The sequence below is a fragment of the Trachemys scripta genome, chromosome 11 (assembly GCF_013100865.1).
Source record: "Trachemys scripta elegans isolate TJP31775 chromosome 11, CAS_Tse_1.0, whole genome shotgun sequence".
In the NCBI taxonomy this organism is placed as follows: Eukaryota; Metazoa; Chordata; order Testudines; family Emydidae; genus Trachemys; species Trachemys scripta.
The window spans coordinates 35498117-35522199 of NC_048308.1; the positions used below are offsets into that span (position 1 = coordinate 35498117).

Below are 24083 nucleotides of genomic sequence, written 5' to 3' on the forward strand. Positions count from 1 at the left end.
TATTATGCAAAGCCACCCATACTGTGGCCAGGATTGAATCCTTTAATTATAGTAATCAGAGGTGTAATTGTTAACAAAGGGAGGCATAAAAAGTGTTCAATGAAATGCGATTTTTGATTGTGTCCTTTTATGACTTTAAAAGAAAAAAATACATACAAACTGAAAATATAGAGCACCCACAAAGTTGAAAAAAATAGAAGATTTTTTTTAAATAGATTGTAAAAAAAAAATCAAAATTGATGACTCTCAACCTCTTAAATGTTTTCATCTTGCATATCTACTTTCATTTATTGCTGGATTTACAACAAATCACATTATAGGAACTGCCCAAACCAGCAAGGACTCTCAAAGACAGTTCAGATTCAATTATTCTCCCCAGGTGAAGATGTGGAATAGCCTTCTAGCTAGAAAGTGTGCCATAAAAACCACATGCCACAGGATACATGCCATATGTCCACACAGTCATGGAGTTCCCTTAATTCTGGATGTACTGCAGGACTTTGCAGCACAGTAAAGGGACTTACTCACTGAGAGTAATGCCAAGGACAGGAAGGGATAGAACTGATCACAGGGATTCTCACAAGAGCAAGAAGAAGCAATGTACTGTCCAAAGAGACATATGGTAATCCTGGCAAGAAACACAGTATTACTCATGAGAGGGACTGCATGACCTTCATAGGATCAAAAGTATAATCAGAGTATCCAAAAGTTAACAAATCAGTTGAGACCACTTTTTCAAAAAAAAAAAAAAAAAAAAAAATCTAATGCAATCATGTGGATGGAGTTTGGGGTAATTCCTTTATAAAAACGAGTGGATCTCAAATATTTGAGCTAGTGTTTTAGAAAAGTCACAGTTTCTCAGCAAGTGCTTGATATGTCCTACACTTGAAGCCATGTGATTTCAGGTACAGCTATAAGTCTGCCCTATTATTTTCTTTGATTTCAATTTAACATTAATAGAAAAAGCCACAGAAGACTTAATATCCCATTAGTTTTAATATTAGGGGTTTTTTGGGGGGGGGGGGGAAAAGAGGAGGAGAGGAGGTCAAACCTCCACATGTTACTTCTATTTAATTCAAAGGAGATTTCTGCTCACAAACTGAAAACTTAACATTTTTCTGATTAGTGACTTGCTCTTGACATCTAATCTACTAATAGCTTCTGCTCTGTTCAGGATCCGAAGAAGTGGGCGGTAGTCCACGAAAGCTTATGCTCTAATAAATTTGTTAGTCTCTAAGGTGCCACAAGTACTCCTGTTCTTCTTTTTGCTCTGTTCAGTGTTATTTCAATGCCCTTGTAGACTTCTATTTAAAAAGAAATAATCAAACGAACAAAAAACCATGCAAAAAGTCATGTGGACAACCCATGATATGTTCAAAGCTTCTTCTAAACCTATGCAGCCTAGTGGCTAGCAATCATGAGAATTAATTTATTTGGTTGATAGACAACCACTAAGACGACCACCATGTTTTATAACCTGATCTTTAAGAGGCCTTAGAGATTATTGGAGTGTCCATCATGAAACAATGAGATGCCAAAAGTGGAAAGGGAGGCATCTTCTCTTAAACATCCCTCCACATATCTTCAAGAAGAGTCTTGAGGCCAAGGTCACTGTATAACATCTCCATTGTATTTTAGTGTAGACTTTAAAGTCACCATGATGTATTAGAATAATTTACAGAAATACAGTTCATTACATAAGGCAGAGGACAGCAAAATGAATTGCTGAGTCTGGGTAACAAATTCTCCCATGCATGTGGATAGTTACAAGATGCTGGGGGAAAAGGAAATAGGTTTTTGGACACTTTTGCTATGGCTTGTAAGGCAAGTATGATATATGCTGCTCAGATGCTTTATTGTTGCTTTGGAGATCATGTAGTCTCAAACTGGGTTATTGCACCATATTTTTCATCTGACACTCCCACATTATGAAGTTGGTAGCCCAAGAGATACTACAGCATTTCTGGGGGGGGGGGGGGGGGGAGAGGGGGGGGGGGAATCTCAAAAAGGTATCACTTAGCTTCATTTCCATTTCCCCTTGACTAACTGTTAGGCCTCAGTCACCATCATTACCTGCTATTTGTACTGAGCCATCTTCACCCAAAAGGATATTGCCAGCTTTCAAATCCCTATAATGCACAAAAAGAGAGTTAACTTTCTGAATAAGTTTCATAATGTGTGATTATAGCTATTGTAAAGAAAGCTTCATAAGAAAAATGTAAAATTAGTAAAAAGGTTCAACCACTCAAAACATGTTGATTATCTGATCTGAAACTAGTTAGCAAAGATGCTCCACTGACGTTTAAAATAAAAGGGGGGGGGGAGAAATGGAGGGACACAATTTTGTTAGCTTATATAAAAGCAAATAGACGTGCAAAACTGAGCTTGCATTCTTTCAGAGTCTAATGCCAGAAGGACCCATTTAGGTCTATGTCCAGTGTATGAGATATAAAATTTCACTCAAATACCCCTATATTGAGCCCAGTGACTTTAGACCAAAGCATTTCAGTCCTCATGAGATTAAACTGTTGCAGGCCACAGGCAGAGAACAGGAGAGCAACAACAGAGAAGTGATTAGGTGAGAGAGACCCAAATGATGCTAGCAGGCAAGCCCATGCTGCAGCAGAAGGCAAAAAACTTCCAAAGTTCCTGCCAATTTGACTTGAGGGAAAATTCCTTCCCAATCCCAACTGTGGAGATCAGTTTAACCCTGACCATGAGAGAAAGACACACCAGCCATTCATTTAAGAGAAGACTGCTCTGTACAACCTCAAAGCACCAGTCTACTCCATCTCCAGCTGGGGCCAATCTCCGATGCTTCAGAGGACGGCAGAAAAAAAAAAAAAAAAAAAAAACCACCCCAGAACACATCTAGCTAGTTATGCATCAGGAAAAAAATTCCTTCCTGACTCATGCAGGCAACTGGCTGGAGCACGAGTCATTATCTTAATGCAGAACTGCAATAATTATGAGTTTGAGGCAAGGTAGGCAATCCTATTCTCCCCAGGGCCCACGAAGGAAGGGGATAGGCGGATTCACACATTCCAAAGCCAGAAGAGACTAAGGAGGCAATCCAGCCCAACTCCCCTGCACAGTCCGTAGAGTTCCCCCCAGAAACTGGATTAAATCATATTTTTAGAAAGAAATCTAGTCTTAAATACTCCAAGTGACAGCAAATCCACCACCTCTCCTGGGTAAGCTGTTCCCTTGCAGCTAGGAAATTGTGTCTTACCAGTAAGAACACAAGCCAAATCCATTTTGCATGGAAACTAAGGGCCCAAATTCAGCTTTGATGTAAATGGACACAACTCCAATGACCTCAAGGAAACTGCACCTTAACAGCAGAGGTTGGCCCTAGATGTCTCCATCCTAACGATCCAATGAAACTTTTCAAAATTCTACAGTGAGGAGCTGCCCTAATTCCCACCAATAATTTAAAGAAATAAAACTGCTTTCTTTAATCTTCTGTAAAATGCTCTAACCAAATTTATGGGACGAGATTAAATAGTTTACTGCAAATTTACACCTGACTAACGTGCTGCATAGGTGGTTTATAAAGGTAGTTAGATGGGCTGTAATACTTTGGTCTCATTTTGGTTATTGGGGTTAATGTAGCTGGTGTTGGTGGCCTGTGATATACAGGAGGTCACACTAGATCAATAACTCAGTCCTACAAAGACATCTACTCATGCTTCATGTTGAATTCAGTGACTTTATTCAGACATCTAGTGGCACTATTCATATGCTTAAAATTAAAAACAAAAGCATGAGCATAAGTCTTCATAGGATTGGGCATTTTTTAAATGACAGATTTATACCCATTTAAACTGCACAGAATACATGTTCCTTTCAATAACCATAAAGTAAAAAAATTAAGAATTTCAGTAGTCAGTCTTCCTAGGATCTACTGAACAGAATTAGCATCTGCTGTCATTGACTAACTCTTCACTCATTGATATATTTTAATAGGGAAGCAAGTGGTGGTGAAGGGAAAAACAAAAACACACTAGCCATTTTGGAAGCAGCAACTCCAGTTGTTTAATTTAGTGTCTACTAGGGAAAATCAGTGACAACCCATTTGGGCAAGAAGAATGTAAAAGATTCTACTGTAAACAATGCTTCCATGCTGCTGCTGTATGATTTAAGAGAATTATTTCTCAACTCTGTTTTGTAATGAGACTTAAACAAATAGCTCTTCTCCAGCTTCTTATGCACCATTACAAAAAGAGCTGAGAAAAATCTCTTCCTAATCCAGAGGACATGGTGAGCATTAGACGGTAATGACTCTTCCTCTGTTCTGTTAGCATGGGCAACAAATTAAGGTTTGTGGCACATCCTTTGAAGGTCTAGATTGGAAACATGGGTTCTAGGTGAGGAAAATATATGTCTTAATTTGACAAGAGGGGGCTTATTTGTAAAAAGCAGTTTGAAGATGAAACATGCTACGTAAGTGCAAGAAACTAATATTGCATTGGGCCTGTGCTGTACCGTTTTAGGGCATTTGTTTACAGTATTAATTTAATCACCTTTTGAAAGCAAACAATTAAAAAAATAAAGGCACTACTGGATCAAGCAAAGAAACTGTTGAAAGTCTCATCTTAAAGCCAACTTTGTCTTAACCAACAATACTCATGAGGTCAACATATAGTGCTTCTGACACCAAAACTCCAAGTCATGGAAATAACTGGTACAGTATATCACTATAGCAGTCATATAGAGTAGCCTGAGTGAATAGAAGAAATATAAAATTACATGTGATCTACACCTTAGGAGTCAGTGGGAAAGTAGATGAAAAGTGGGCATTTACTAAGATACAATGTTTTGTTTTGTTTTGTTTTTAAAACAAGTACAAAGGTGTTCATGGGTCCTTCAAAGTAGGTTTATACTAAGTCAGAGGAAAACACACACCAAAAACTAAGCATTGATTCATAGCTATGAAGGCACAGATATTCACTGGGGGCCCAAATCAGGCCTCTATCATGCTATGCACCATGCAAATATAACAAAAAGAGGGTCAAAGCCCCGAAGAGCTTGCAATTTATGTAGAAGAGGAGACAGAACAGTTGGATATAGACACACAGTACAAGATAACAATGATAAGCCAGACAAGGTATACCAGTTGCCTAAACAGTGCTATCTGCCACCAAGAATTATTGGAACATAGTCCTTTAATACTTGGAGAAAAGCATCTATTAACCAACCTATTAGGATTGACCAGTGTCAGCCATAGTGAAGACTATTAATGCAAATTAAGAATACAATTCACTGTATACATTCTCCTACCTGTGAATTTGCCCATTCCTGTGTAGATAATCTAAGCCTTCCAAAACTTCTTTAAGAATTGTTGCTATGATAGATTCTTCAAGGACACCATTCCTGTGTTCCCCTCGGTTGATGATATACTTTATTATATCCAGCATTGAACCTAAATTGAAAAGCGGGATTTCCATGGGGGCGGGGTGAAGGGGAGGGAAAACAAGTCAGAAACAATCTGTTTGAGAAGTCTTACCACAGTGATTACTGAGCTATAGAGACCAGATTTTCTGATCTCTATTAGTTTCTACATTTTAATATTTACACTTCTTTACTCCTATTAAGCTATTCTGCTCCAACTTAAAAAAAAAAAAAAAAAATCTTTGTATTCTCACACAGAGACCCTCAACTATCAGCTGTTTGAATAAAGTGCACAGATTGCTCAAAAAAAAAATAAATCATTTGGTTTAAAAAAAGCTAACATTCAACTTTCTGCTTACTTGTTTATTATCCTACTGTTATACATTTCAATATCATTGAAAGTTTACACAAACACTTTACAAAACAGACTAGACCATGCTTTCTGCCCTCAAGAGTTTCCATCCAAGGTCCCAATTCTTCACTCAGATCCATGTGGGCCAAATCCCATGCCTACAGAAATCCAGTTGCAGAACTGGATATGAAAACTGTGCATAGTAATGAAAAGTATTCTAAGTAGAGCACTGCGTCCTTGGCAACATGCACTGTGATGTATCACGTTTCAAAACAAAGTTTTTGTTTTTAATTAAAATGTCAACAGTTTTCAATAGCGACATTGTCTTTTCAGCTAAGCATTTCCTGACAGTAACTAGCTAGGGTATTAATGATCATTTGGCTTCATTTTCTGTCCTTAGCTGCTCTAGCTAGTCATTAACTGTTGGCCAACAAAGATATTTCGTATTATTGCTTAATGTTTTCTGCATTTCAACGAAGCCCAAGTAACAAACTGTTATTTTAGGCAGATTTTCCATATTTATTTTCTGACCATAGAAGTGCACTAGTCAACTGCTGCCATCAGAACAGATCTTGGCAATCTTGTGTTACATTTAGTAACACAAGATGATATAGTAAGTTATTTGCCAGCAAGGAAAAATTTGGTTTCCCAACTGCAAACACATGGAGTTTTCTGTCTTTTCCCCTCCCAGAGATGACTATGATTACGTTTTCATATTGTCCACAATAATCATGCAAGCTGTGGGAATCTTTTTAAACATCCAGTCCAAAAATAATAAATAAATCAATAATAATAATAATAATAATACAGCGGAGAAGACAGACAACTTTTGCTACAGGCCTAATAGGCATGAAATAGTGTTGGTCCTTCTCTTGGTGAGGGACAGGATGAGGGGGAAATGACCTGCAGTGGTTTGTTTACTCTTATTTTAGATAAGTAAATGAATGTAATGCTCAAGAAAAAAAATGACAATAGAACTGATTAGATCTGGCAAAAGTGCATGTTTACTCACATAGCCTGAATAATGTACATTAAAAGAGCAGCATCCCTGTTATGCCATTGAGCCAGTGTGTTCCTCTACTACTTCTTCCACACAAAAGGAGGTATTTGGACTGGATACATTAATACAAAGAATGTGCATATGCAAATGACATCATACATAATCTTGAAGTTAAACAAGCTCAAGCAAAAAATAAATAAATAAATAAATAAATAAATAAAGAGTCAGGAACTTACCTCCACTTAGTAACTTCATAACCAGCCAGAGTTCATCCTTAACCACAAAAGACGTGTAATAGGTCACTATATTGGGATGATTGCATTGACTCATAGCTTGAATTTCTTTCTATAAGAAAAGCAAAACAGGACAGTCTGGAAAGACAGCAGTTCTATTTTGCTATAACCATCATTTTTAGGTTATTAATAACTTCCCAAGTGAAATATGAGAAAAGAATAGTTTACACACATGTTTACGATTTACATAAACCTTGAGCAACAGAACCAGTTTTGAAGATGGGGAATATTAAAGGGAGGCTGGCCAGGAGATTGATGCCACTCTTTTCTTCTGGAGGGAGGGAATTGTCAGAGTCATGATCCCACAGGGAGCGATGGTGGACAATCTACAAGGGTAGAAGGCATGGGAGTAGATCAAGAGAAAAAACAGGTTTGGCATGCAAGTTGGAATTAAAAGGAGAGAACAAACCTGCTGTAGAATAATGAGCCTGTACCTTCCCTGTTTTTTCTCAAAAGGCCCTTGGCAGCACAGGAACAGAGAAAACTGATTAAGGAAACTCGGGTTGGAAAATGCATTAGACAGAGAGGAAGAGTGGTGAAAGGGGAGTAAAGTGTGGGGCTCAAGGTAGAGACCACATAGCCAAGTGAGTGGAGGAAGCCGGCTCACAGCTAAAGAAAAAAAGGCAAAGGAAATGATTTAGTAAACAAGTACACCATCAGCAGTCACCACATGATGTGGCCAGAAGCAGCAGCAGCACTACCAAGTCATACAGTCTGCAATAGGTTGCAAGGAAGACTGTTACCTTCATGAATGTGTACAACTTTCTTAAGCCCCAGACCTCCTTTTCCAAGGTTATTTCCTTATTTTTAACTTAACATTTTAAGAGTATTTCTTACAGTGCCTCCCAGACAGTTAACAGAAATAGCTCCTATGTGTCTTTAAAAAGCAAGAAAATGTAGTTTCTAGCTTACATCTGGTTTCCACACTTTATTTTAGTCAGCATGAAGGCCTCTAATGGTATGTCTACTCTGCAACGTAAGCCCCTGTTTGAGCCCAGGCTCAAACCTAATCCCTCCCTTGCGTCCATACTGCAACTGCACTAACTCAGGACTTGGACCCAAGGTCCCGGGACCCTGCAGGGCTAGAGCGTCCGAGCTCAAGCCTAGCCAGGATCCAGAGTCTGAGCCTTATTACTTTGTAGCGTAGACGCAGCCCCGTTTAATTTGTGCCCCATGAGTCATCTGGATGTATCCCACAATTCCATGGGACAACTTGCTTAATCTTCTATCCCAAAAACCTGCAATCCACTCTATTGAAAACAGAAGCCACCACCCACCCACCCACCCCATAGTGATTAGCAGCAACTTAGGTCAGCATTAACCCATTCTCTTCTAATCACAGATCTGCAAGCATACTATCAGAGAGCCTCCTGGGTTTGCAAAGAGTTTGGCAGGCTGCTCAAACTTTCTGTAACTTGAAGGGCAGGCACCATGGTCCTAGGGCTAGAGTGGCCACATTTGGGAAATGGACGCTAGGGATAGCATATCTGGGAAATGGTACTTTATAGTGCATAGACCAGAGTCAGCGTGGATGCCAGAGCCCTAAATTCAAGCATGGGTTAGAAAAGTCTTAACATAGGATTTAAATACAGTCACTGTTGACAGTCAAGTCCAGGGTTCCCTAACATGGTTAGGCTGACTCAAGTCCCACTAGCCCTGGGCTTACATTGCAGTGTACACATACCCTAAAAGGAAGAGAGAAAAAAAATGGCCAAGTTATTCTCACCACATTTAATTATATGTCAGAATAATAAGAGGGATTTAAATCACAGCAGTCTTAGATGAGATGTTAAGCCAAGGTCCTGAACAAACATGATTTATTAATAATCTCATTGTACTTTTTGTATAGTCAGGGTCTTAACCCAGCTGTCCACATCAAGCTGCAATACCGCAAGTCACATTATGACTCAAATTTAACTTGCAGTCTCAATTGAACAATATTTTTTTGTTCACGCTTGTATACTGCTGCTTCATGCTGTAAAACAGCTGCTGGTGTCTCTCAGAGGTACCTGCATGTCACTGTTGGGCAAAATTTACTCCATATGTTTACAAAGGGTATGCAAGGTGTAATTGTTTGAAAAGATCGTTAAGATACTTTAAAGCATAAAAAAAAATAAAAAGGATTTAAGGATTAAAAGACTCCAGTTGTCCACATTATGCTACAGTTAGCTGGTGATTTAACAACCACCCACTAAGCAAGCACCTCCACAAGTCATTTAGCTCAATATCAGTTAATTGCCTAAAAATCTTGTATTGCAGAAGGATGGGAATTTCAATTGCAAAAGATTTCAGAGCCTAAGATCTACAAATAGCAGTTATTTGGCTGAGGCACAAAGTTTGCTTGTAGTGGGGAGGTTCACCTAATGGGATATCAACAACTTTGAAAAAAGTGCATAAAACCTCATTTTAAACCACCTTCGGTAGAATACTTAGAAGGATTAAGAGGATGAGCAAAAGGATTTTTAATTTTTGTTCAAATCTGCTTACCAAGTGCTTTTCACAGCATTGAGTCTAAATGGGTAAATATTTTTCTTGTTTCTACAGGTCTCCCATGCAAACACTCGAGGGTTTTGGTGGTTTTGTTTTGTTTTGAAATAATATGACTAAAGCTACAAAAATTGGCAGAGAGGACTCAGAGCAGGTGTTATAACTGAAGGTACTTTTAAACTTGTTTAATAGATTGGTTTCCAGATGGTTGTGTCCCTTTTGTTAGAGATCCTCTTTTTATAGGTTTGTCCTAATGCCACAGAAGTCGATTGGATAACTATATATTTATTCAGATAGAGCCACTCTATTCTATCAGGCAAATGATCTAAGCTCCAGAATGAGTACAAGAGAGTTTCCATTAACTGGGCATAATGACTCTGCTACGATAGCTAGTAGCCAGGTAAGAATACAGAAGTGCAAAAACAAACAGCAAGCTGACCCTATATATTAAGAGTAGTTCAAACCCATGTGTACTCAAGAAATTGTAGGAGTTTCTCTTCTTCCTTGCAAGCACAGCGATATGCAGAAATTAAGGGGAAAAAAAAAAAAAAAAAAACCACACACACACACACAGCACACATACCCCGCCCCCATAAAAATAGGTCTCAACTTTAGAATTTATTATCAGGTCATGATGAATAGCTATGGGGTCGAGGCAGTCATTGGTAGCCCCATTTTATAAATTGTAAAATCAGATGTCTATTTTATTAGAATAATGGCTAACAAGAGTCATAGTAACATTAAATGTTACTATTTTAGAAGAAATCTATCTATCTAGCCTTCGCCATAGAATCTGAGCACCTAATTCATTAATAGATTTCATCACCACAAACACTTGTGTGAGAGATAGCAAGTACCCCATGAGCACAGGGTAGATCAGATGACTTGTCCTAGATCACACAGGTAGTCTGTGGCAGAAAAGGGAACTGAATCCAGATCGGAGTCCAGTGACTCCTCCAGTAGACCATCCTTCTTCACTTCACAGAATCATTATGGAGCCAAAGTTTGACTTCCCTTGTAGCATTTGGTAAGAACTTTATTTGGGAATATTCTTCTTATTCAAAACAGTAATGGCAACTTTTACTATATTTAAAACAAGGAGTCTGGTGGCAGCTTAAAAACTAAAAGATTTATTTGGGCATAAGCTTTCGTGGGTAAAAAACCTCACTTCTTCAGATGCATGAGGTAACTCCCTTCTCTTCATGTGTCAGTATGCCTGCACCTGTAATTTTCACTCCATGCATCTGAAGAAGTGGGTTTTTAATCCACAAAAGTTTATGTCCAAATAAATTGGTTAATATGGCATTTAATATGCCTATAGAAATTTTGTTTCCCTGGCTGAGACTGAAGCCTGGTCTACACTTAAAACTTAGGTTGACATAGCTACCATTGCTCAGGGGTGAGCGCTGTAGCTATGCCAACCTAACCCCAAATGCAGACACAACTAGGTCAATGTAAGAATGTGTTTGGTTGACCTACCTATTGTCACTCAGGGAGCTGCAGTTCCTACAGTGATGGGGAAAAAAAAAAAAAAAAAAAAAAAACACAAACACTTTTCCATCCCTGTAGGGTGTGTCTATGCTACAGGGTTATGGCGGCACAGCTATGGTGCCGTAGCTGTGCTTCTATAGTCCTCATAGTGTAGATGTTGCCTGAGTTGATGAAGACAAGGACCCCCTGGCACTGACATTTGGTAGCAAACAGCTGGATTCACAGGGTAGACGACAATTCTGCAGACACCAGCAGTGACATAAGATCTCTATTTGCACATCAAGTTACTGAAGTCTTTTTCTAAAATGCAGCAGCTTAAGATTGTTAATTGAGCTCACTTTGTAAAATGAAGTGGACATTTAGCACAAAAGAAATTCAAGTACAATTTAATATTAGAAAGTAAAGAACACACTGTAAACAGAAGTATTTAATTCTTGAGCTACCTAATAAGTTACTTATTAAAGGCAGTTCTGTGCTCGCCCATTATAAAAGCCACTACCATCCTATGGAAAATATTTATCATAGTTATTGTATGAATTGCATTCTTAGTAGAGTACAGTGTTTAACACAATCAGTATTCTCAAAAAGGAGAGCTCTCATAGAATGCTTGGGAAATATATTCGAAGTGCTATACATAGAAATCAAAGTACTTGTACAGATGCAATCAAATAGTTTAGGGATAAATGGTGTGTGTGTGTGTGTGTGTGTGTGTGTGTGTGTGTGTGTGTGTGTGTGTGTGTGTGTGTGTGTGTGTGTGTGTGTGTGAGAGAGAGAGAATATCTTGTTTTGAAACAGTGAAGTCACAATGCTAGAACAGAGCTAACAATTATCAGGGTCCTCTGCCTTTTAATGTATTTGACTAAAGACTCTCAAACAGATTATAAACATGCACTTGGAAGAGTCAACACGGGAGGACAACAGTCACGTGTAGCCACCGAACTGTGTGTGGGAGGGAATTTCTGGCTCAAGTAGAACAGTAGCAGAAGGAGAAATAAGCTGTTTGCACATAAAGGCAGAATTACCATCATTAATATGGTAAAAGTGTGGGGAAGGAAGAAGGCAATATGGCATCAAAAGGTCCAGATAAACTGCCTCTGTTTTGGCAGACAGGCAAGATATCTTAGCATTGACAGACAGACATGTGGATACCTCAAGCCCTGACAGAGAATGTTTTACAAGAAGGTAGCCCTTAAGAGAAGGCACTAATCCCTTTTGAAAAGATTGGGATTGTTTAACCCTTTCCCTCGGAGTTACCTCTAGAGCCAGTTTAAGAAAGATTGTTTCATATTACACCTCTACCCCAATATAACGCTGTCCTCGGGAGCCAAAAAAAACAAAACTTACTGTGTTATAGATGAAACCGTGTAATATCGAACTTGCTTTGATCCACCAGAGTGCGCAGCCCCGCCTCCCCGGAGCACTGCTTTACCGCGTTATATCCGAATTCATGTTACGTCGGGGTAAAGGTGTACTTTAAAATAAAGCCTCTTAGCACTTTTGGGAGGGATTGGGTGAAGTAGTGGGCATGTGCTAACACATCACACCACATTCCAGTGGAGTCTTTTCCCCTCCCAGGTCCAGTTCAAGGCTCTGATTATCTACAGAGCCCAAACACATTGGAATTAAGCTGCCTCAGAAGACAACTCCTCTACCACAATCCTCTTGAAAACAGCTACAACTGGTTGAGACATCACACTATATCAAGTGGGCAAACCTTCTGGCCCAAGGGCCACGTCTGGGTAAGGAAATTGTATGGTGGGCCATGAATGCTCATGAAATTGGGGGTTGGGGTGTGGGAGGGGTGTGTGGCTCCAGCCAGGGGTGCAGGATCTGGGGATGAAGGATTGGGGGTGTAGGAGAGAGTGCTCTGGGCTGGGACCAAGGGGTTTGGAGGGCAGGAGGAGGATCAGGGCTGGGGCAGGGGGTTTGGGCACAGGAGGGGGTCAGGGGTGCAGGCTCTGGGTGGCACTTACGTCAAGCAGCTTCCAGAAGCAGCTGCATGTCTCCCCTCCTGCTCCTTTGCAGAGGCATGGCTAGGCAGCTCTGCGCGCTGCCCCGTCTGCAGGCGCCACCCCGCAGCTCCCATTGGCCGCAGTTCCTGGCCAACAGGAGCTGCAGTGGCGGTGCCAGGGGCAAGGGGCAGCGTGCAGAGCCCCCTGGCTGCCCCTACATGTAGGAGCTGGAGGGGGGACATGCTATTACTGCCAGGAGCCGTGCAGAGCCACAGCACACACAGAGCAGGGCAAGCCCCCAACCCCGCTCCCCAGCTGGAGCACCAGAGCGGGGCAAGCCCTGGATCCTGCTCCCCAGCAGGAGCTCGAGGGCCGGATTAAAACATCTGAAGGGCCGGATGCGGCCCCCAGGACATAGGATTATACAGTGCAGGGGTGGACAAACTAAGGGGAAGGCCATCAAGAACCAGATGAGGAACATTTGCAGTGGAGAGCCCAAGACGACAGGATATACTATCAGAAGGAAGATGGCTGAGCCCAACTTGTGTGAGGGCATGGCTACACTTGCAGATGTAGAGCACTGTGAGTTAAACCAGCCTTCGTAGAGCGCAGTAGGGAAAGCGCTGCAGTCTGTCCACACTGACAGCTGCAAGCGCACTGGCATGGCCACATTTGCGGCACTTGCAATGGCATTGGGAGTGGTCTTTATGGGCAGCTATCCCAGCATGCAAGTGACTGCAACGTGCTTTTCAAATGGGGGAGGGGAGGTGGAGTGTGACAGGGAGCGTGTTGGGTGTATGTAGGGGGAGAAAGTGAGGTTTTGGGGGGCTGAGAGCATGTCAGCATGCTGTCTTGTAAGTTCAGACAGCAGCAGACCTCCCCCCCCGCCTCTCTCTCTCTCTCTCTCTCTCACGCACACACGCACGGCTTGCTTGCCTGCTGTCAGAAACAGAGCTTTGAAAGGGCATTTCCGCATTCCTACAGGAGTTCAAAACAGTGACAAGAGTGGCTACTTGACTTAAGGGGATTATGGGACATTTCCTGAGGCCGATCAGAGTGCAGTAACCCAACACCTCGTTCACACTGACGCCCATGTGTTGTAGCCAAGGTGCAGCAAACATTATTCCTCTCGCCGAGGTGAAGTACCAGCAGCGCTGTAGCCGTGGAGTCAGAGCATTCTACGTACCTTGCCAGTGAGGCTGGGGAGTGAGCTAGTGCGTCCGGGGCTCCTTTATTGCTCACGAGTGTAGCCAAGTCCTCAGTATCAAGGGTAATAGTCAAGACACCTTTATCTTGGCATTTCCACATCAAGGAGACCATTTCTCTTCCAAGAGAAATTTAACTTACCTTATAGTAACTGGAGGTTCTTCAAGGTATGTGGTCTCTATCTGCATTCCACTGTGGGTAGGCAAGCACTCCATGAGCCTGGAGCCAGAAAACTTTGAAAGCAGTGTCTCTTGATCACCTCATGCCTCTGACCAAGGGATAAAAGGCAGAGCGGATCAACCATCTCTCCAGTTCCTTCTCCACCACAAATCAGAGAATAATCCGAAGCAGAAAGGAAGGAGGGCATCTAGTGGACCACACATCTTGAAGAACCCAGTATACAGAGCGTATGCCTACCCCACAGTGGAACATACATAGGGAACAGCATTTGAAGAAGAACTACAAGTTTCTTCATTAGAAAATAAAAAATCCACACCCTCCCGGTAACAGCAACCTGAGAAGCAGAAAGTAACACTCTCTTTTTTGGAAATATTTGGCATTCTTGGATTCTTGTCATGCTGCCTAGATAGCATGGTGATTGGTCTTATAAGCACCTGAATAGAAGGAGAGTTATGAAAGTCTGCTAAAAGAGTTCACTCACCTGATAGACTGCCATCACTGGTGCATTAACCTATTACACTCCTACTATTCTAAAGTGGCTATTGTATAAAAACGCACTAAAAAAAAAAAAAAAAAAAAAAAGTCTGTATTCCTTTGATCAGTGATCCAAACAAGAGTTTCTAAAGCAGTTGGTATGGTCTATTGGATTAAAGCTAAATGGCACAAACCCATATTAGGTCTGTGATATGAAAATCCTGATATGTGAAAAGATATGCTCTTAAGGTGTGCTGTAATCCATTTTAAGACCAAATATAGACATTATTATTTTTCCAAAACTTGCAACTTCAACTGGCTTTTTGTTTGTTTAAAATGCTGCCATTCTTCATTGGGATTTTTAACCCAAATAATGTGTACACACACACACACACACACCAAAAATAGTAAGTAAGTTTTGATTTAGACATGAATTTCTTTTTGTAAGTAGTCTTAACATATGAAGTTCAAACATTTTTATGGTCAAGTTTCAAACTCCTGAAGACAGAGTCACTTGTAAGAAATGGCTACGGCTTAGAGTAGCTCTTCCAAAGGCCTCAACACATACAATCCTGAAATACCCAATCTTTGCATGTCTGGTATTTGCACATTTGAAATATTGTATGGTAGTATAGTTACTGGATGATCTGGATACAGTTCATTTATTAGTGCAGTGGCACATGTCTCCCAGATCCCTTTTAACCTGTTTTCTACATAAAAAATCTCAGATCAGGCAAAAGAAGAGCTGCCCACCAACATTTTTCTCTTTGAATTTACTTACAAGCAATTCATCCATACTGGTCTGGCATTTTTCTAAGTTGATTCGCTTTATTGCTACACGTTCTTGTCTGGGGTTGCATAGCGCTGCCTGGACTACTGCTGTAGCACCACTACCTGAAAAAGAACAGAATTGGAATACATGCTTACATATATAAACACCACAAGTTTACAGTTAATTTTAAAAGTGTCAGGAGTAAGAATCAAGTGCTAGTCCGTAGCTAAGAAGTTTGAAGAAAATAACTTGAAACAAAAGTTAGGCATCTACCGGTGTGTCAATTTGGACATTCCAAAAATGAACTGGCTCTCCGTGAGAAAGGACTGAAAATGCGCGCGCACACACACACACGCGCACACACACACACACACACACTTACTTGCCGAAAGAAAAAAAGTTTTAAGACTCAATATATTTAATCTTTTTATTTTCGTGTTTGTCCCATACTTCTAATTTCTAGAAACAGTTCTCATCTTCCACATTTATAAAATGGGATGACCACAACTTAACTACGGAGTCACCTAAATAACATAAATTAAGAAGGTGGAGGCCCATCCCAGAACATGTCAGTTTCAAATCAACAGGAATTTAAACCTTCCATTACACACAGAGTTAGCATATTACTACAAAAGAATACCAAAATATTTTAATTTTTTTTTTTTTTTTACAAAATGTTACTTGGCTCAATTGTTTCAGGATGATCCAAACTTCTTAGGATTTTGTCCATGCAATTTAACGAACTGAGGGAAGTTCCAGTAAAACTGGGTGCGCCAAAACTTCTGCAGTTACATTTGTGTTCCTGCTTGTTAACAGTGAGGTGGATGAGCACCCAATAGTGAGGTCTGACCTTGGGAGCAGCATATTAGGACAAAATACTGCTTCCCGGTGAGGATCCTAATTAGGTATATCTAGGCTACAAAAAAACTGGACTTAAGTCTCAACTGAGTTGAGCATGGCTAAACCATTTCTAGTTCTCATACACAGCAATACTGTATTAGAGGTGACCAATGGTATTTTGCATGGAGTAACACTATTTTGTTTTCAGGAAGTGTTTTATTTTGTCACAAGGATTAGAGAGTACCATTGCTTCCTTTACCAAGAGCTCTTGTTTGCCGTCAAGTGGACATCTCAGTACTGTTGTTTCTAAATTAAATGCATTCCTTTCAACTCCAACTCAGAGAGAAGGACAGTGAAATGCTTACATGTTTTTCAATATCCTACTGTGATCAGAGTGAGCCCGTATACAGGAGGAGCAAGGAGATGCGATGGGAGCATTTTGTCCATTCATGTTGCAAACTGTAATCCTCCTGAGTAATTACTACCTGTAGTCCCATTTTTTATTTTAATTTAAAATTATGGATTTGTACCAACTCACTGAACTCACCAGATTGTTCTATTCAAATTGGCCTGCTCATACACTATGTTCTACTTAGGCTTTGAAATTGGTATGTTCTAGAGGAATACAAATTGTGAACAAAAGCCTTTTGTTCCTATGTTCCACAAATGTGGTGTCAGTTACCAGCTGGCTTAACAACAATAGGCAACTTCCTCCTCCTATCTGAAAACAGAACTGACACAATACCACATGACTAGAAGTTACTGTGTATGTTTGTTTACTTATTTAGATGTATTGTTTATTGGTATAATTTTGTTCACATCATGCTTCAAAACAAAAGCTTTTAGCTCAGTGCATCTACTTAGTTACAAAATAAAGCTGATCTCAAAAAAAAAAAAAAAAAAAAAACTGCAACAGAATAAGTCAGAAGTGCTTTTGCAGGATGTGGCCTTTGACAAATATTGGTGCAATCTGCTCTGTCAACTTGGGGGGAAAAAAACATGTCTAAGCTGTTCCTGCAATGGCATCCAGCAAAAGAATTAAGTGATATTAAATAGACACACCAGGAAACGAAAGGCCTACCCCCAAAGGCCAAGTTTCTAATATGTTTTTGTTAATTTTTTTCAATGAACATCAGTACACAATGTGTGTCATTATATTTCAGCTCCGTACTGGAAGAGTTGCTGCAGAATGAAACCAGGATACAGGAACTAAAGAAAAAGCTTGCCCTTTATGTATCTTGTCCTATGCCAGGAGTTTAGTTAATTTGTAGTGAGGGAAACTACCCAAATCTGCACTTTCCTGCTGGGTGAAGATTCCAAGGGTAAAATCCTGGCCCCACTAAGGTCAGCAGCACAACTCCCACGGACTACACTGGGACCAGGATATGACCAGTTTTATTGGATGCTAACAACTCAAGAGCGCCCATCTACCCGTACCACCTTCAACTACTAGACCCCCCCCCCCCCCCCGCATCCCCCCCACACACACACACTTTTGGCTGCTACTCACTCTCCCTTCCCTTTTCTTCAAGGCCAGAAGGGACCACTATGATCATCTAGTCTGACCTCCTGCACATCACAGGCCACAAAACCTCACCCACCTACTCCAGAAATAGACCCAGAACCTCTGGCTGAATTACTGAAGTCCTCAAACCATGACTTAAAGATTTCAAGTTTCAGAGAATCCACCATTTACTCTAATTTAAACCTGAATTTGATTTGTTTCTCTTTAAACTTGCCGAGAAAAAATTATCCAGGTTTGTTGTTCCCAATTATAGACCCAGGTCTTAATCCTGTAAAGATTTATGCATGTCATGTGCTTAGCTATGGGAATTATATCATTGATTTCACCAGAACCAGTTGTGTGTATAACGCATGTGCTTAGTTTAAGTCTTTGCAGGACTGGATCTCAAGAGTATACAGTTATTGCTTGGAGGCTCCCCACCACACAACTCCTATCCAATCCTCTGCATTATGCATGATTAGAAGACTTCTCCTGCCCTGTGTCTACTGAACTAGTATTTGATGCAAGTTCCTTAAGGAACTTCCTTTGAAGTCCAGTTTAAGAACTTCTTATATCAGTTTCAAGCATGAACAAAAATTACCAGCCACTTACCACTTGTGGTCTCCTTCAGCAGCATGCCAGAGACAAAAGTCATCCATGATATATAGTGACAACTGCTCAGGTGGCCTTCTGTGTTTAGAATAAAACAAATCCAGCACCATCTCTGCTAATTAGTTTTAGTTTCCTTTCCATTTTCATGCTCAGAGGGAGAGGCACAGCGCCCCACAGTATTTATATGCTATATGGCCAGCTCAGCAAGACAGTTCAGCACCTAGCAGATTATGTTGTCTCATTTCATATGTGACTACATCTTTTAGCTCATGCCAACAGGATCTACACTGGGCACTTAGATTGTAACGTTACAGTGCACTACGATTCACACCTCTGTAGAGTGCACTGCACTGTGTAGAAAAGCCCTAACAGGTGGGAATTTAAAGTGGCTTAGTTAAACTGCATTAAACCCCTGTCTGGACACCAAGGCCAGGTCTATACTCAGTATAACTACATCACTCAGGGGTGTGAAAAATTCACATCGCTAAGCAACATAGTTATACTGACCTAGCACTGTCTACAGAGGGGCCTGTGTCAGCAGGAGAGCTTTTCCCATCTGCCAAAGGTTCATTAACTACACCAATGGGAGAAGCTCTCCCATCAACGTAGGAGCATCTTCACTTAAGTGCTACGACGCAGCTGTCCCGATGCAGCATTTTAAGCATAGACCTGCCCTAATTCTGAAAGAGTGTCCTCACAGGGGTTTAACTCAACTACTTTAAATCCCAATTATACCTTTTAGTTAAATTTACTTTCCTGAATGTCCCCATGTAGACAAGCCCAGAGTGATTTTCTTCCATTGTTGGAAGGGGAGGTGGAAAGGGTTGGGAGAAGGAAAGTTCTCTCATGACTGCTTTAGTAGGCACAGGGACTCACTGAGGTGTAGACTGGAGAGTTTTCAAATTGCCAAAGGTCACTTGCACAATTTACAGTGAAACAAGACAGTTCTCTACCCTGTCCCACCAAACTATTGCCTTTCAGCAGCATCTTTTGCAAGTTCCAGAGGTCATATCAGCACCTGTTCTCCGATGGCAGGTGCCTCACTTCTCCACTTGCCACATCATGTCCTTAACAGTTTGGAGGCCCTAGGGATCTTCTTGTCCTTGTAGGCACTTTAACTCACATGTAAAAGTAGCGTGAATGCTCGAGTCAGCAGTACTAGTTGGGTGTTCAAAGTTGTGTGTATGTTCAAGTGCTTTGCTGGGACGCTGGAGGGTCAATGTTGAAAGTCTTGTCACACCTGTTGGTAGAGCTACTGGATCACTCCAGAGTTATCTTTAATGAAAAGCTTATTTCTCTTTCGGGACCTTGCATGCCCCTTTGTGCACCTTGCGTGTGCCAGCACCACAAGAAGGTTATACTGGGATCCTTGGAGGTGCAGTAGATAAAAAGGAGCATGTATCTTCTCTTCTCCTTTCTTAGAAAGAGGTTATGGCCTGCTGATGTGGGAACTACAGGACAGGAGAGCTCTGTGCTGGTGTCTGCTGGCCATGAGGGAGGATTAGAAACAGGTCTGGCTCTGTGGAGGGAGAGCCTGGAGGAGTTGCTAATTGTCACTTCTCCTCCGAGCCCAGAGGATTCAGTGTGGGCCATTGCAGCTGCTCTTCTGCTTGCTTAGCAAGGCCTGACCCTATTATGGCAACAGCTGCTATCATCCACCTGACACAGGCATCGACTGCACTCAGTTTGCATTTCAAGGACTTCTTTGCTAACAAAGGCTAAATTAAAACATAAGTTCAGGAGAAGTTGATGGCTTTGCTGATCGAGTGCCCTACTCCCTGCAAACAGCAGGCTGGGACTTTGTAAGGCTGATTTTACACAGAACCCAAATAGGAGTTTAAAAAGCTAGATTTAGATTAGCTTTAATGAAGTTTGTGACGTTGTGCAGTCTATATGGTTTTATAAAAATAGAAGTGAATATAATGTAACTGGGATATGCTTCATGCAAAAGGTCTCTTGTAAGGTATCATTACAAAGCTCATAATCTACTGTGTGTGATCATCCTATTTGTAGAAATGTACCACTCTTGTATCTAAAACTAGAAATATAAAACATAACTCTGAGGGCCTATTGTAATTATGTAAAGTGTGGGCCATTAAGGATGGTTTGGAATCTTGACTCCCATTGTCTGCAGATGGCTGTATTTACCTATGAGTCTTCCTGTTTATGTGTGTGCTGGCAAGTGAGTAATGAAGTCCTGCAGTGACATGTGATCATGTCACCTGAACTGGAATCCATCTTTAACCCGGTGCTTTTCCAGTGAGGGGGGGTGGAAACCCAGAGGGACAAAGGGTTCCTGCCTTATGCAAAAGATATATAAAGGGGTGAAGAGAACAAGGGGAGAGAGGAGCCATCATGAAGAATCCCCTAGCTATCACCTGAGCTGCAACAAGAGCTGTACCAGGGGAAAGAATTGTGCCCAGGCCTGGAAGGTGTCCAGTCAGAGAAAAAAAACTTACTGAAGCATCTCTGAGGGTGAGATTATCTGTATTCAGTTTGATTAGGCATAGATTTGCGCATTTTATATTTTATTTTGCTTGGTGATTTACTTTGTTCTAAGAAAAAAAGAACAGGAGTACTTGTGGCACCTTAGAGACTAACAAATTTATTTACTTTGTTCTGTGTGTCACTACTTGGAACCACTTAAATCCTATTTTCTGTATTTAATAAAATCACTTTATTTAGTAATTTACTCAGAGTATGTATTAATAACTGAGGGAGCAAACAACTGTGCATCTCTCTATCAGTGTTAGAGAGGGCGAACAATTTATGAGTTTGCCCTGCATAAGCTTTATGCAGGGTAAAACGTATTTATCTGGGTTTAGACCCCATTGGGAGTTGGGCATCTGAGTGCTAAAGACAACCACGCTACTGTGAGCTGTTTTCAGGTAAACCTGCAGCTTTGGACAAGTGATTCAGACCCTGGCTCTGTGTCTGGAGCCAGACAGGAGTGTCCGGCTCAGCAAGACAGGGTGCTGGAGTCCTGAGCTGGCAGGGAAAACAGGAGCAGAGGTAGTCTTTGCACATCGGGTGGCAGCTCCCAAGGGGGTTTCTGTGATCCAACCCGTCACAAAGTTATCAAATTAGGCTTAATAAATCCTTGACAAATACTAGTGTTTTTACAAGAGCTGGCTTTCATATAAAGGCACTTACAAAGAAATCACTGAATCGTCAATTCTAACTCCTTGCAAATATTCCAGCTTAACACTTACTCTTCCTCAGGAAGGTGGTGACTACTGTATTTTATCTATCACGAAGTGACAGATAAAATGCGGTATGGTGGCCAACAATCATAGCTTTTCACTCAGTTTTCTACACTGCACAAAACTAAATAACTGAAGGTACTAGGCAGAACACACAAAAATGCTGAAAGCTGGAGGAGTGTGGAATGCACAGTATGGAGCCCTAAAGGAACCACCTGGCTAAAGGGATGAATGGGCTGTCATTTTGTTTCAATTCAACTTTTTATGAGTTGTGTAAAAGCTCAGATACCACAGTGACGGATGACAGCACAAGACAGTCACGATTAACTGCTTAACACTTTCTAAATGTCTGTTTTATTCATCATCAAATGGGAATGGAGGGGATATTGACGTGGACTGAGACAGATTCATTTTAAAGTTTGAGGGGACAGAAACAGAGGGGAGGAAAAAGAATTGATGACTTTGGCAGGGCCAGGAAGAATTATTAAACCCTGGGTGAATGAATGAGGAAGTGTCAAGGCTGATTCCCCACACTGGCACTTCGAGTGCAGAAGGTGGGGGCCCGCAAACACTTGGCTTGGCAAACGCTGCCACCACTCAAGTGAAAAAACTGCCTCTTGTGAATCCCGGAAAAACTCGCTTGGGAAGTTTTCTCTGTGGCCCCTTAGCTTTTCCACCCCTCCTTTGGGAAAGCCGAGAAAGAAAACAAAAGGGAAACCCAGCTGTTGCCACCAGCTAATTGTAAAACATATGCACAGATCTTTAAAAGACAAAATCAATCAGGTGGGGTTTTTTTTGTTTGTTTTTGTTTTTTAAAAAGGGTAAATTTTATTAAAAAGAAGAAAGGAAACATCTGGAAAATCAGGCTATGGCTAGATGTTACAGAGCAACTGAAAAGGGGTTAAACACCAGGAATGGCTCCCTGGGGTCCAGTTTAACATTACAAAAGAAAACAAAAATACCTGAGCTTAGCACAGAGGAAATCCACAAGACAAAATAAAGAAATAAACTTGATTGCATCTATCTAAACATTCCCTGTCCTAATGAATCCTTCTAGGTATGGAAGATAATTTTTCATACCTGGTTCAAACTGTACACAGCATTCCTGCTGCCCCGTCACTTCAGCCAAGGGAAAGCTCCCCCCCCCATTTTTAAAGAGTTCTAGCCTTCCCATTGGCTCTTTTGGTCAGGTGCCTACTCCCTTTCTTTTACCTGGGGGACTTTGTTAACCCTTTACAGGTGAAGCAAGCAGAGAACAGCCACCAAGAGGGACTTTATAGCTAACTGGCTGGGTGGGTATCCATAAAAGGGAGCTACTCCTACTCCCTCCCCCTTCATTTATCACAGGGCAGAGTCTTGTGTGTATTCCTGACCCCTGGGGAGTAAATGAATGGCAGGATGGTGTGTGAGAACAGAAAGAAGTGAATGCACAGCGGGTGAGAGAGGAGTGCACATGCAAGTCTGTTGAGGAATGATGTGTTGTGCATTCACAATGTGTGTATGCCTATTGGCCACTAGGAAGGTACTGGAATTTTTGGCAAAACCGGCAAATTGTAAACACACAATTTATTTAGCATGTTTTGACCCCCTGCAGGGGGTCTGCAGACTATGTTTAAGGTTTCCAAAGGGGGTCCACACCTCCATTTGAAATTTTTTAAGGGACCACAAATGAAAAGGTTGAAAAGCACTGCACTAGAGAACTGATACTGCCCATTGGATTTGGTTACAGTTATCATTAAAAAAAAATAATAATCCACATTCAGCCACAGATCATATCAGTGACATTATGTATCTCTGAATAGAGAAAATTTTCCTTCAATATCAGATTATATTACACAGTCAGATGAACTACTGTTTTTCACAGGCTGAGCAAAATCTGTAGAGATGGAGGAGATGCACTTTGACTTCTTAAATATTTTTAGTTACCCTGTCTCAGTTTACAGATCCCTGTTTTCAAAATGCAGACTTATGTACACTATTCTCCCCCCCACACACACACACACCCCTACCCCCACCTGCAAGTGCAATATGAATACTCTGTATCCAAAGGATTTTTTGCAAATCATTAGCAAACCCAAGTGACTGTGGTCAGAGACTGTGCCTGTGCAAATATAGGCTAACTCATAAAATGTATATGCTCTATAAAGTTCTAATGGTCACATCACTGTTAGAAACTGTCTAGTCCTCCAACTGATTGTGGAATAACTATGGAAATTCAGTACCTTATTGTGTCACACATCCAGCTAATGATTGTGATGCTCAAAAACACAAAGAACCCATTTGGTAGGTAACTCCAATTTAGAGAAATAAGAGGCTGAATGTA

General features: G+C 41.0%; 1 protein-coding gene across 3 annotated transcripts in view; it reads right to left on the reverse strand.

Annotated features, from left to right (window-relative positions):
• The window catches only part of STK39 (serine/threonine kinase 39), a 164318-nt gene that overhangs the window by 106484 nt on the left and 33751 nt on the right, over positions 1-24083 (reverse strand). For all 3 annotated transcript variants that reach the window (XM_034785160.1, XM_034785162.1, XM_034785163.1), the window contains 4 exons: positions 15611-15723; positions 6983-7091; positions 5284-5425; positions 2074-2129 (listed from right to left, as the gene is read on the reverse strand). In XM_034785160.1, coding sequence (XP_034641051.1) covers positions 2074-2129; positions 5284-5425; positions 6983-7091; positions 15611-15723 — 420 coding nt within the window. The remainder of the gene's footprint in view (positions 1-2073; positions 2130-5283; positions 5426-6982; positions 7092-15610; positions 15724-24083) is intronic.